General features: G+C 38.8%; 1 protein-coding gene across 1 annotated transcript; it reads left to right on the top strand.

The window, feature by feature from the left end:
• Nucleotides 1-1,829: 1,829 nt before the first annotated feature.
• Nucleotides 1,830-2,395, top strand: Ferd3l (Fer3-like bHLH transcription factor). The gene has a single exon (XM_005377355.2). It carries the CDS (start codon nucleotides 1,901-1,903, stop codon nucleotides 2,393-2,395), a length of 495 nt encoding a protein of 164 aa, XP_005377412.1. The 5' UTR covers nucleotides 1,830-1,900.
• The last annotated feature ends 10,459 nt before the right edge of the window (nucleotides 2,396-12,854 follow it).

Raw genomic sequence — 12,854 nt, 5'->3', positions numbered from 1 at the left:
AAAGAATCCAAGGTCATGTTGCATTTTTTAGTTAAATTTATTTTTATCTGATACATTAAAACATAAAAGTTGTGCATATTAACGGAGTACCATATAATGTTTTAGTAAGCATCAATACTGCATAATGTTTAAGTCAAATAAAACATGTTATTCTCAAACATTTGTCATTTCTTTATGGTAAAAATTTTCAAAATATTTTCCTCCAGATTTTTGAAATGTTAAGTACATTATAGTTGCCTAAACTCACTCTACTTACAACAACACCCAAGAAATCCTTGCTTATATTAGAGTGTTAGAAAGAGAGGCTAACACTGAGAGGTTAGAAAGAAGGAAAGGAATTAGCTTGTTAGAAATGAATGGTTTCTGGGAGCTGTCCAATGTACTGAATGAACTGTCGCACCCACAACCTTCCCTCTTAATAGAGGCTGATGTTCTCAGGAGTACTCCCTGGAATCAAGATGACTTTGTGCTCTTATTTTTAATTTAGTTCTTGTCTCCCACCACTGGAGTTATTTTTGATTATATTTTTGTGCCTCTTCGGATCTTAAGAAAAAAATCTTTGCTCTGAATAATTAACTAGAGCTATCCACAAAAAAAGAAAAAAATGAATTTTTCTTTGTCAAAATTAAGGATAACATAAAGTCGATAAAAGTTTATTTTCATTACACCGAATTTTATATCTTTCTTATTTCAATAATTACCTACGAGTGGCCCAAAACTCCCTTAAACAGAATTAAATAAGGTATAATATCTACTCTTAAATTCTACTATAGGATATTACAAATGAATGAGGAAAATAACCCAGGTGAGAATGTCTGGATTGTTTTGTTTACAAATACTTGATCAGCAATTTAAAATCCTAAATATTCCTCAGCAAGGAGTGAGCAAATCTACTCTCTGGTTTATTAAATATAAATGGTATTTTTGAAAGGAGAATAGAGTAGTTACGTTTGGGGAGAAGGGTTTGTTTGTTTCCAGTACTGGAAATTTTGCAACAAAGCCCAACTGGAGAAAGTGTTTTGATGTTTAGTCTTTCGTTTTGTTTCCTTCATAACTTTTTCCCTCGAATAAAATCCTGTACGTGAACAGAGGATAAGGCTAGGGAAGAGAAAGTCAAGTATCTCAACTGTTAGACTGATTGCGTCCAAACAGACTGTAGAGAAGTCGCAATTACCAACAAGGCAGAAGAGATGTTTGCCCAAGTGCTAGAAGGAGAAAGAAAGCCGGTTCCAACAGCGACTCTGGGGAATGCGCTCCGGGCCCCCCTGCCATGCTTACTTAGGCTAATGGAAGGTCTTCCCTTTCAGCAGCCGCTGCACTGGGATACCAGACAAACGGCTCCCCTCGACCCCTGGCAGGAAGGGCCCCTCTTCGGGACCTCATTCAAAGCACATGCACTTGCTTCACATCCATTGGCAGTCGATAGCAAGATTCAGGACTCCTATCCTGACGCCAAGGAGAAGCCATCGCTGTGGAAAACATCCTGGCTTTGAGAATCCAAGCCGAAATAAAGAACTACACGAGATAAGGAGCCTGGAGAACATTAAAATTGGCCGCAGGGGTGAGGACAGACACAAAAAGCACAGCAGGTAAGAGCTGGGGATTGTTGCCAAGAAGGAACTGTCCGGAGTGACCCAGCAAAACGGTCTGGGAGCTGGAGGCCGGACTGCGCGAGCCTTCCGTGTGTCAGTCATCTGGCTCCTGCTGATCCATCGGTTTCTCCAGCAGGGCCATCGCCAGAACCTTGTCTATCGGCGCAACTAATCCTATTATCAGCTTGGTTTTAAATATTAATGCCCCTGGCCCATCGGTGATGGTGCCCTGTCAGGTTGGATAAGAAGCCTCAGCAAAGGCGTCCCTTCGTGCAAAAGTCCATGAGACGCAGGGCCAAGCTGAAGCGATGGCGGCCTACCCGGAGAGCTGCGTGGACGCCACCGTGCTGGACTTCGTAGCAGACCTGTCCTTGGCCTCTCCTAGACACCCCCTCCTCTGCGACTTCCCGGCCGGGGTTCCTTTTGGGGAGCCGGCACTTGCGCTGCGAGAGGGAAGACCCAGGAGGCTGGCGCATTTGGAGGAGGGGGGCGCAGAAGAGGAGGAGGGCGAAGTAGAGGAAGGGGACGACGAGGAGGAGGAGGACGGGCGCGGGAGAGGAGCCTCCCTACTGGGCCGCCCCAAGAGGAAAAGGGTGATCACCTACGCCCAGCGCCAGGCCGCCAACATCCGCGAGAGGAAGCGCATGTTCAACCTCAACGAGGCCTTTGACCAGCTGCGGAGGAAGGTGCCCACCTTTGCTTACGAGAAGAGGCTGTCGCGGATCGAGACCCTCCGCCTGGCTATCGTGTACATCTCCTTCATGACCGAGCTCCTGCAGAGCTGCGAGCAGAACGGAGGCTGAGCCTGGCTGGCTGCAGGGCGCCTGCCTCTCCTCCAGGGTTCTGCCGGGCTGGGCTTGGGAACTGGGCGCCGGCCTCAGGAGGGACGCCCGGGACAGGACCTCTGGCCCTCGGCGGCGGGGCTTTGGGGTTGTAAAGTCCTCCCCGGCCTCGAGAAGAATGTTCCGGCTAGCTGGGCGAGTTGGGAGTCCGGGAAGTCTGGGGTCCCGGCCCAGGCAGGCAGGGCGCGTGGCCGCTCATCCCCTCCTCAAAGCTTAGAGGGCAGAATTCAGAGCGTCTAGAGTCCAATCTCTCCTCCTTACTTTTTAAAAACTAGAAATGATAAAATAGAAATTCTTAGGGCTTTTTTTTTTTTTTTTTTTAAAGTCAAGAGTCAGCGTTGAGCCATCCGGCCCAAACTGCGGGTCCCACCGGCGCCACTGGGGAGGGGCGGGGTGGAGGCGGGGTGGCTGCGGACAGGGCCGGGTTGGGCAGGGGCTGGAGCTCCGCTGCAGTGGGAGGATTGCCGGGGCCATGGAGAAGGAGATGGGGTTAGCTCAAAGACAGGGCGTCCAGGGGCCGGCTGGCCACAAGCGTACCTCTGGGAAAGGATTCAAACTCCCTCTTCTCCTGTCCTCTCCGGAGATCGCCTCCTCTCCCTTCCTTTCCCCTCCCCGCTCCTCTCCTTTCTCTCCCCGCTCCTTCCCTCACTCTCCCTCTTCCGGCCTTTTCTGCTTTCCCTCTCTACCGCTCCCAACTCCAGCCTCCCCAGTCTCCACTCTATCCCTTGGGGCGACCTGGGTGGACTACGGTGCAAGAGCACCCGAAGTGCCTCACCTGGTCAGGGAGCAGAAGGTGCCAGGGTCACAGCGGCGCCCATTCAGTGCCTCAGCCCTTCGCACTTCTCCGCTTTGACCTTTCACCCAGAAACAACAATTCAGTAGTAGTCCCTGCGTGGGAGCGGCAGACGACGGCAGGCGCTTCTGGCTCCCCATCCCGGGATGCTGGGAGCCCGCGGGGCCTCAGGTGCCCCGCATCTTCTTCGCCTGCTGGGGCCCCCCACTGTCGCCAACAGAAAGCTCCCGCTTTCCTAGCGCTACTATTCCAGAGCGCACGTGGTAAAAGCTTTAGCGGTTAGTAGGGCAGGTAGCTTGCGTTTTAAGGGCATCTAGAGGCTACAGGAGGAAGCAAAAAAAAGAAAAAAAAAGAAAAGAAAATCAAAAGAGGAGACGCTATCTCTGCAAAAATGCCTGCGTGTGCATGAAGTCTAAGCCTGTTCATGCTCTGAGTCCGCCTACTGCTTGAACCCTCCTTGGTCACACAGTTCTTCCTTCTGAGTGACTTGCTAGCGACTGAAATTGGGTCCTTCAGAGAGGCGTGAGCAGGTGGGGAGACACTGTTCTGGTAACTGTAAATTCCGTAATTCTGAAGGATAAACCTCCGGCAGTCATTCCAGCACTTGGTTGCCCCTCCGTACACGCGCGTGCACCCGCGCTGAAGCGCGCACACAGTGCTCCCTTTCAGACTTGTATGATACTTCATAAAATAGAGTGCATTTTAATAAGAACTAATATATTCTAAAAAGTTCACAAAAGTTGAAAAACTAAAAATCTAAACCACTCCATACTACCGTACTGACATTTTCATCTACTTCAACCTAGTCTTTTTCATGTACAGTTATATATTCAAGGTATTTAGCAAACTTGGGATATTTTTAAAATCTAAAATTTTTCACTTGGCATTGTAAAGTGGAATTTTCCCTTGGTTTTCAATATTAGTCAAATGTGATTGTGATTACTACACTTTACAGTCATATCCATGTATCACAATTAAACCCGTCTTTCACAGGTGGATAGAAGAAATATTTCCTTTAAAAAATAAATAATGCTACAAAGGACATTCTTATAAATGTCTTCGCTAATATAGTTCTTTATATTATATAACTAAAATTGAAATTTCTGAATAAAGTGAGCATGTAAGTTTGTTAATACAAATGGTCAGATTTTCCTCCTGGTAGATCCTGCCAGTTCACCCTCTAACCCATTAGCCTTACAAGAATTTGAGGTTCATCAGTACTTAGAACATTCGAAACTTTGCCTGGTTCTCCTTTCCATAGGAACTGGATTAGTTCTCAAATAAAACTCCTCCCCCAATAGTTTTTTTGTTTTTTTTTTTTTTACTTCCTTTCCCCTAAGATTTTTCCACCTCTTCCATAAAAGTATCAGGATAAACAGGTAAGAGAGAAAAATGTAAACAGCTAAGACCAAACAACAACAGAACAAGGAGTGCACTTCTTTCTAATTCCCTAACATCTTTATTAAAATAAACTGGGACTTGGACAATGACTTCTGCATCAGTTTTATAAAGTAAAATCACTCTTCTTCCTCTAAGAAATGTTCTAGAAAATAGAAATAACATATTTCTATTTTAAGACACATTTTAAATTACTCATTTATGTGTAAAAGGAAATTGCTAATTATTTCTATTTTTTTTTAAAGATTTAAGAAATTAACAAAACAACAGTGAAGACAAAATCAAAACAACACAAAAACAACAAAAACGATACATGACCTCAAAACAAAATGATAGGGATTAACAATGGTTGTTACACTGTTATCTTCAACAAAGTTGCTCAGTCCGCCAGGCATGAGAAGACTAATCAGTCAAAGACAGTAATAAGTAATAATAATAAAAGTATATATATTGGAAATGACACAGAGCTTCACCATACAAGGTGGCAGGAGTTCCACAATGGTTCTTATACAGCATACTGTTGTTTTCAGATCAGCCGTTCTGAATACCAGATGCAAGCGTGCAATATTCTGCTCCCCAATTCCTTATAGGTTGTCAGTCCCCCAAGTTTATCTGTACAGTTATTCATTCATTCAATTAATCAAGTGTTAATTCCCTACAAATAGTGTGTTGATGGAATCTGAAAGAGCTTACAGAAGATCCCTTCCTTGAAGTCCTCCTAGAAATTATTAATTTTTAAAATTTCCAAATGTTGAATAAAAAAACTAGGTCTCAATTCTAAGAATTCCTAATGTTTTCTTGAAAGAACCAATTTTGAAAAACTGAAATAAAACTAAACTATGTTGACAAAGACCATCAGCATCACTGCATCCTGACAATGGGTACAGCTTTTTCCCATTCTTAATCCTCTTCCTCCTATTCTAGTCTTCTGTTATGTTCTTACTAGGCACACACCATTTCTAGAATGAATGCCTCTTCCGCCTAGTAAATAATACCTCAACAACTTCTCGATGAAAAGTGATTTCACTATCATTACTGGAAGAATTATATCCACTAACCCTAAAACTTTTTTTATACTTTTTTTTGCTTTTTTAAGTTTTTACATGTCCCAAAATGTACAGTCATTTAAGATATTTTCATAATGATGGTACTAGTAAAATAATTTGAAGCCTAGTAAGGACCAGAGACACGAAAACGGATTCACTCATTCCTTACATCAAATCATTAACAGATAAAAGAAGATGGTCCATAACTCATCCTTCAATCCAGTGCACCATCACACTTTGACCCTTCAAATTTTTTAAGCAAGAGTTTTTGTTAGATCCATATAATTAGTGTACATTTTCATAAAACTTTTCTAGCATTCAACATACACTATGTTAAAATTGTTTTATTCTTTATTATTGCCTATGCACACTGGTAGAAATATGGGTGGACATTGATTTTTTAATAACTTTCACCAGGTTTTTTAAACCTAATGGTGTCAATTACTTCTGGAAATTATAATAGTTGATTTTTGAAATTTTAAAGTTACTTAGACATTCAAATCTAAATACCACTGCTTAGAGGCAATTTATTTATCTACTCTTTACTGACTAAAAACGGCCAGTTGGTCTCAAACTAAGTTCCCCATAACTATCAGATTACTATTAGTATTGAGAAATGTAAACCATGAAAAAATCTAAATGAAATCATATTTGAAAGACATAATTAACATTTCCAAGGAAAGTAAAATAATCACAAGCCTTTTCCGTCAACAGGGAGCCATTTAAACTGATCCTTTTTTGCAGTTAGTTGCCCAATTCAAAGGCAAATTTTGCAAATGTGTTGCTGAAAACCAAACCAAATATTCTGCTAATATGCATAATCCCTGCAATAACATACAATTAAGAACTTTGGATTTATGTTTATTATCACATTTGTCAGCATTTCCATCATAAAAACACTCTTGTGGTAGACCTATAACATGACTACAAAAATTCTGAGATGAAACTTGGTAAGCAAAATTTTAGGATACTTTTCTTCTTAATTACAAATCTGCAAAAGACACTTCAAAGAGGATGGAGCCACGAGTACATTTTACTTGTTCAGTTCCAAATTGTACCTGTGACTTTAAAAATAAAAGCACCCATTTTATGCAAGATATAAATTAGATTCATTTTATTTTTGTCAAAAAGAGCTAGCAGATTAATATTTCATGTTCAACATATCAACTTTTTAACATTGGTATTATTTCATCAAACTATGTTTTAAGCACCCTTTTAAAAGTGGTGAAATTTTGCTATATATCTATCTATCTGTAACTTGGTTCAAGTTCTTGAAATTTGCCAACATCTTGGCTGAAGTTAGGCCCAAGTTCTGGTCACCCCATCTCTTCCTGTGAATACAGACTAAAAAAGCTTACAAAACAAGAGTCAGCAGTTCTGACCATTTTGTTTTGACTTTGGGGTTTCTTTGAATCTGAAGTTCAAAACCAAACCTGGCGGAGGAGGAGAAGGGAAGGAAAGAAGCAATGCAAACTGACAGAAATAAAATGCCAGAAAGATGGAAAAATTTCTGTAAGTCTCTTTAAATCAAACCCTATAAACTTCCACAACTTTCTCTATAACACCAAATTTTTCACTCTATGCCTATAATGCATTCCTTCGAAGAGTAAAAGAAAATGCAAAGTATGAGTACATTTTGGAGCACTAGCACTTGGTACAATCCTCCCCTGCATTTAGCTGAAAGCAATAAGCTTTTAACATTCAGTGAAATCAAGAATTTGCCAAATATGACATGATGCAAGTGACAATGATAAAATGGCTTATGTTTGCTAGTGTTTTATTGTTTCCAAAGCACCATTTATACACCTTAATCTTCACATTTGGATCTAGAGCCTCTCAATTAAATCAAATCATACTGTACCATCTTAAACATTCCTTCACTTATCACCAAAACCAGCCTGATACTGCAATCCCTTAAAAGGACTGATGGCCACATATAAGTGCCACAGCACTTTGAAAGATATTGCCTTCAAAGATCAAAAGCACCTTTACACGTTCTATGGATGATAAATTATTCAAAAGGCTGGTATGGTCTGGCTCCCTCAAAGGCCAAATTTTACAACATTCTATTTAGAGCTCTGTGAAGGAGATTTCCACCTGCAGCCAACAAATGTAGATGACCTCAAAGCAGCTGTTATGGATAGTCTATTTTTTATGATTTCCAGTCTTCAAAAGGGAAGCAAATGCCTATGAGAATATAGAAATAGATCAAACAACTGATGAACAATTGAAGGCAAAAACATCATGTAAATGTTTTTGCATGGATGAATTCTCCACAATAAAACAATAATCACATTACTGTTTTATTGTGGAGAATTTCAGGACTTCTTGCAGTGGTAGTAAAATCTCAAGCTATATTTGTTACTGATCAAATCTGAACTTATAGATTTATTGTATCCCACAGTTTAGTGAATTGTTGGACAAAAAAGAAACTTTCTCAAGATGAACAAGCAAATAACTGGGTCATTGTGTCTGGATGAAGTAATAATATCTGTAATAATATATAGTAATTTATGTACTAATGTATCTATTGCATTGCTTGTTTTTGACAGTATATGTTCTAAACACTTTGTTGACTTCATCACTTCTAAAAGTTCTCATAATAATCCAGAAACAGTACTGTTTCTTTCATAGGGATGAGGAAACTACCTGATAGAGAAGGTAAATAACTTTCCCAAGCTCAGTCAGCCACCAAATAGTGAAACTAAGATTTACCCCTCACCACTGATTTCAGAAACCAAAGTCTCAGGAACTAAAGTTATTCAGAAACAATTATATCATCATTATATTTAAGGAGAAATGTTATGGCATAAAATGAATAACCGTTCTTTGCATTGTCTTGTGACATAATTATTTCAAAGTAAAAAGTGAAAGACTGAAAAAAAAATCAGATGACTATTATGCCAATCCTTTGAATCTATAAAGCACCATACAAATGTAACTTATCATTAATTTCCAGAAGCCAATCACAGATACTTGAGTCATGTCTTACTCTACAATTTTTCTTCAACTATTTCATGAAAGTGAAACCTACAATTTTAGGTATGATATTATAAGGGTTTTTAAATAAATATGGGGCCTTGATTTTCAGCTCCAGCATGAAAGATACAACCAAGTACTAACTGTCTGAACCATCTGACTCCGGTCCTTTGGTGTAGTCTAAGACATGGTTGGCCAGATACATTCTGAAGCATAGATTTGTAGTACTAATACCTTCCAGTTCTGCTAATTACTAACTTAGATAATTCACTTAATAACTTAAAGCTACCTATCCTGATCTATAAAATGAAAACCATAAACATAAAGTTACTTAAAGAAATAGAAAAGGAAATATAAAGAGCTTAGTAGAACACCTCACAAAAGTAAATATTTAGCCAGTGTTGCTACTGTTGTTGTTTATACTATTCCAATTCTGAATATGTACACAGACCAAAATAATTATATAGCCTTTTAGATGGACTCATGAGAACATATACAAAAGCCATATGAATAGTGTGTCCTATTTCTCCTAAACAGAATCAGAATCTTCCAAATAGAATGGCATTTTGTGCCAAATTTTAAGTACTAATTTGATGGCTTCTTTTTTTAAAGTATAGATATTTAGAGATAAGGCTTATGTTCTGTGACATGTGTAAACATAATCTCATTCTGCTAGGAAGGTTTCTATGAAGCCTACACTCCTAAAATAACTCTAACATGCATAGAAGGTTTTTCACATGAAAAAGGTGACCACACAATTGTTAAAATCTCTGGAAATTTGTTTTGCAGTAAATTCATTTTGAAAACTCTACTGTTGGTGATAATAATAACTGAGAAGATGGCCTGCTTTCCTTCCCAAGCAGATTATGTATGGCAAATCCAGATTAATACAAATCTCAAAGTCTGCAACTGACTCACCCTAGTCAAGCAGGAATGAGGTAGTACGGCCATACTTTGCTTTAGGTTCCCTGTGAGTCCTAAGTCCTAATTTATCCAAGAAGTTAAGTGTCTTCCGCCATCTACGCACAAAAGGAAAAACAGAGGGAAGGTGGGGTGAGGCCTCTCTTTGAAGCATTAGAGAGAAATCGTGAATCCTACAGTGTATCCTTGGACATCCTATGCCATATGGACGATTTACGCCATCTTTAAACTTTGATACCTCACCTTAACTTCTTAATTCACACAGATACTTAGTGCCATGATTTATACAATATTTCAGAAAAAAGGTCTTATTCTTGGGCCCAGATTTATTTCCACATTAAATAACAAGTACTTAAAAGATAAGGTGAGGGGCTGGGGATTTAGCTCAGCGGCAAAAGCGCCTGCCTGGCAAGCGCAAGGTCATGAGTTCGGTTCCCGGTACCGGAGAAAAACCAAAAAACAAAAACAACAAAAAAGATAAGGTGAGACTTAACTTGCAAGTAATCTCTCACATTTAAAAATAGGTGATAGCGCCTATTTGCATATGCAGAATTTCATATAATAGTTTTCTTTCTTTTTGCATACATAGCATTTTACATAATAATTCTCTGTCTTGCCTAGAAAGTTAAAAGGAAAATTATTAAATATCCTGTCCCTTGTGAAAGCTTTGATTCAAGTGGCTCATTTGAGGGCTGATGGTAAAAGGCCTTCTGAAATTCACTAAAAATTTTTCCAACTTGGGAAACGTACCCAATTTCAAATATTCTGACCATGGGTGCACATTTTTGGCCAAAAGCTTGTGGTGACTACAGTGAACAAGCACTTGACAAGCAGTGGTTTTGTTAATTGCAGATCTTATTGAACATGCCACATCATTTCTTTCATCACTATTCATTTGCCTAATCTCACTGAAGCCCATTAAAATTACAGCAGATGAGCTCAGTAAAAATATATATATTGGATGCCACTTTGTTTCAAGATGACAGAACCACAAATTAAACTTCATACCCCCTATTAGTATACTACATTTCATCAAATGCAATCAACTGCTTCTAAAGTTAACATGAAACAGGCTCAAAAAATGCCCTGAACTCAAAAGCATTACACAACAAAACATAACAAAAAATCTTTCCAAATTACATCCACATGAAAATATGCAACATACCTCAATCCAAACCTCAGGGTCTTTACCCTGAACACCCTTGGACTTCTATTTCCAAATTCATGCCCTTCCTGCAGTGTGTGATTCACTTATATGCAAACATGCATACATGCAAAAGTTTTTCCATCAGAACACTTCTGTATGTACTATTTCAGAATGGACTGTGTATATGTAAATATTTTTCCTCCTACCTTAAGCTTTTTTGGATTTTTCTTCCCCTTTTACCATGCTGCAGCAGTTGCACTATTTTTTCTTTCTTTTTTCTAAGTATTTCTTTCTTGAACTTCATGAATTGTAATATTAATCATTATTGAATACCCTTGCAATTTTTTTGTCACCAAAATATGTCTTTAAGTGAGTGTGTCTTTACATATAGTGAAAACACACAGGAATTATACTAATTCTTTACCACGTGTTGCCCCTCAGAAGTATATCAAGGCTGAATACAATTACTGAGACCTGCAGCCAGACAATAGTTAAAAAGAAAGTGTCTGGAATTGCCATTCAGAAAACCTACAGAACACTCATTGATTAGATGAGGGTCACTGACTCAATGAGAAAAACAGAATTTTCCCTGGGAGCAGAGCTGCTTCCTCTTGAGGAGTTTCAAGAGTATCTGCAGTTCACGTAATTTACCATATCAGAAAAGGAGCTAGGAAATATTCAAAAACACCTTCGAAACTTGTCTATGATTGGCAAGATTTAAACCACATCTTGCGACATTATGACATTCTGTGGGTTCTTACAGCTTGCCTATGGAAATTTCACTTGTAGAAACTCAGCGCAAGGAAAAATCAAGGCTAGGCACAAATTGGGTGACAAAATATGCATATCAGTATTGTTCATAGTACAAAAATAACCTAATTCATAAAAAAGTGAGACCATATTTAAAATGGCTGCAGCCATTGCAGATATAATATAGGATAATAGTTTGTGCTATATAAAGATGATTGCAATAAGCAATAAAAGTATTTTATAAAGCAATATGTAAGTCTGATTCTATTTCAGTAGCATATGGGACTGTGAATGTGTAAATGCATATATGTGTCCATTTCTTTATATCTGTAAGTGTAAATGCTCATGTATATGCTAGTTTTTGCCTCCAACTTCTTGGGCACCTTCTCTCCTGCACTTTGCTCTGAGTTACTGCTACTCCCCCACTGCAGACATTGGTATCTCCAAATGGATGTGGGTGGCAACTAGTTTATTAAACAACCCTGGTATACTATTCACATTAGTTATTGTCATTCAATATAAAATGAGCAGAATTGGTTGTATTTTTGTGCTTGTCTTTATTTTTCAGGTTTGCTATCATCCCTTTATGGCTAGAGAAATGATAAAGTAATGTTAAATTAAAATGGGCAAAATGATCATACAATTCGTGAGCTCCACTCCTAGTTGAAGAGCAACATGTTGTTAAATAGATGAGATCTCTTGACTTCTTAACAATAAAACATTTAAACTAGGTATTTAAGATACTAAGAAGTGGTATTCTGTTAATTAATTTTTTGTTATGGATGCTAGGGAACAGAAACTTGCCAACACACTAGAAGTTCTTCAAATCTTTGTCCCTTTATCCTTACCAGGATAGCCATTACCTTGACTTCTAAAAGCCCAGATTAGCTTCCTAGTTTTTGTATGGTTTTACATAAAAGAAATCTTTGGAATTTAGAGGCAGATTTTCATTTGTAAATCTATTTTCATTGAAAACATATTCTGATGGCTATCCCCAGAAAGATCAATTAGAAAAATAAAGATTAAATTTAATATTAGATAGGTAAAGTTTACCATTTAAAAGGAAAAGTACTTGGTAAATGTGCCCTTGAGTTCCACTGATATTGAAATTAAAAATTCAGGTGAATTCACCCATGTTTTAGGAGCTCTCCTTCTAGCCCTCACCTTTGACCTAGCCCCAGCCCTCACCCTCTCACCTTCCCTCAATCTATATTTCTGTCACTAACAGTAATCTGTGCTAATGCTAAGGAACTTATAGACTAGTCAGGAATGCACTCGACATTTCTAATGACACTCCAGAATTTGAAACAATTATGCAACAGTTTACTATTTAGTCCCAAAGGAATCACAGTGTAGTGTGTGTGTGTGTGTGTGTGTGTGTGTGTG

This window comes from Chinchilla lanigera, unplaced genomic scaffold, assembly GCF_000276665.1.
Source record: "Chinchilla lanigera isolate Chin_1 unplaced genomic scaffold, ChiLan1.0 scaffold00009, whole genome shotgun sequence".
Classification (NCBI taxonomy): Eukaryota; Metazoa; Chordata; class Mammalia; order Rodentia; family Chinchillidae; genus Chinchilla; species Chinchilla lanigera.
The sequence above is the reverse complement of the archived record's forward strand: the minus strand, read 5'-3'. Positions and strand labels throughout refer to the sequence as shown.

Coding starts and splice junctions, on each gene's coding strand:
- Ferd3l (XM_005377355.2), top strand. CDS start 1,901: ATGGCGGCCTACCCGGAGAGCTGCGTGGACGCCACCGTGCTGGACTTC.